The sequence below is a fragment of the Vombatus ursinus genome, unplaced genomic scaffold, assembly GCF_900497805.2.
Source record: "Vombatus ursinus unplaced genomic scaffold, bare-nosed wombat genome assembly UNPS02012529.1, whole genome shotgun sequence".
NCBI lineage: Eukaryota > Metazoa > Chordata > Mammalia > Diprotodontia > Vombatidae > Vombatus > Vombatus ursinus.
In genome coordinates this window covers 2,140-3,950 of record NW_020952307.1, presented here as the reverse complement: position 1 = coordinate 3,950, position 1,811 = coordinate 2,140, and the positions used below count along the sequence as shown (strand labels likewise).

Sequence of the window (1,811 nt, the reverse complement as noted above, 5' to 3'; positions counted from 1 at the left end):
GCTTATTTTATTTTATTTTGTTGTTAATGATATTTTGTTTTCTCCCATATACATGTAAACATAATTTCTAAAATTCATTTTAATAAGTTTTCAGTTACAAATTTTGTCCCTCCTGCTCTCCTCAATCCCTCCCTGAGATGATAATCTATCTGATATAGGTTATACATGCACCACTTTATTTTACACATATTTCACACCAAACTCATTAGACAATTACATACTACTTTCTCTCTTTACGTCGTCACATATTTAGGCAAGTATTTAAAGTTCCATCCCCAGAACACCAGATCATAAAATCTTCCCCAAGTCCTTCATCATTTAAGAAAACTAGAAAAGAGGCTTTAGGTTGACTATTATAAAACCACATTTCTTCTTCTTAGCCAGAAGTTGGAAGAAAGAGCAAGAGAAAATTCAAAGCAGTTACATCTCTCAACCATATATTTTCTTACTTAATTAGTCCATAAAACCTCTGGGGAGGTATTGCCTCTAGCCCTCTTTCCCCATTTGAAATGAGAAAATTCTCTAGCAGTTCCTAAACCTGATATGCATTAACTTGAGATTAAAAAGATAAAGGACTTCAAATGACACAAGTGCAAAGTCATATTTGATGAGTTTTCAAAAAGCTTCACAAATGAACCATAGGAAAGACATGTATTTGTGGATATTCTTTTGAAGAAAACTTGGAGTGTTTCCTGGTTTCCAACTTCAATGTCAGTGGAAGGTGTTATATATAAAGTAAGGAAGATAATATGATCTCCATTAATTTAGACGTGGCATCTCAATATAAGACCTAAGAGTAGAGTTGCATTGTGCCTTGAACAGACTACATTTCGAACACTGCGCTCAATTTTGGGCAACAGAGTTCAGAATGGACATTAATAAGCTCTAGAGTCAACAGAGGGAGGAAACAATAATAATGGAGAGATAAAAGCCCATGACATGTGAGGATCAGTTGATGACATTCTGTTGCTAGCACAAAGAATAGATTCATGGCTTCACAAAATTTTAACTGTAATGGTGCTAAAATTTACATAATCAAACTCCCACATTTTATAAATGAATGTCAATTTGAGAGGATAAACTTATTGCCCAGAATATCACAGGTCATAAGTAACAGACCTGTTATTTGAACTGAGGTACTGGAAATGTACAGAATTTCTCAAAAGACATTTCTTTTTAAGTTTTAAACATTTAAATGTGTACTAAGATTTTGGGACATCCTGTCTATTCCTGCATTTTTTTTCCATTCTATTACAAGAATGAAGATTATGTGACTTAAGGTGGGGGAAGAGAAGAAAATGTTTTTTTCAAGAATTTGAAAAACATTACAAAGATTAGGGAATTAGTTTGTCTCACTTTCCAGAGAAGGTTATGAGAAATGACTGGAGTCAGTAAGGAGGAAATTGAAGACATAATAAGGATAAAGTCCTTAGCAATAAGATGTATTTGAAAGCAGATTAGCTGCTGTGTCTGATAGTGTGGGACTCATGCAAATGTTGTTGCTCTTAATAAAATGTAAGTTCATTGATGGCAAGAAATATCTTTCAAATTTTATCTGTTTAAGTCCAATGTCTAAAACAGTACTCGATGTCAACATTTTATAAATGCTTGATAAATTATTTTCACAAGCAAGAAAACTTCTAGGTTCGGCTGTTTACTATTGTAGAATATAATGGAATAGATTGTTTTATGGATATATGTTGTATTAAATCTTCTAATAGGTTCATTCAGTTAAATGGTCCGTTAAATTAGCGTTTATTGGTAGTTGACCATAAAATGAAAACGTAACAACCATCAAAAATCATTCTCTG

General features: G+C 32.7%; 1 protein-coding gene across 1 annotated transcript in view; it reads right to left on the bottom strand.

Annotated features, from left to right (window-relative positions):
• Positions 1–1,324: 1,324 nt before the first annotated feature.
• The window catches only part of LOC114039990 (olfactory receptor 8K3-like), a gene marked incomplete at its 3' end in the record, with an annotated part of 1,676 nt that continues 1,189 nt past the window's right edge, over positions 1,325–1,811 (bottom strand). Inside the window, exon 2 of the mRNA XM_027857966.1 lies at positions 1,325–1,337. Coding sequence (XP_027713767.1) covers positions 1,325–1,337 — 13 coding nt within the window. The remainder of the gene's footprint in view (positions 1,338–1,811) is intronic.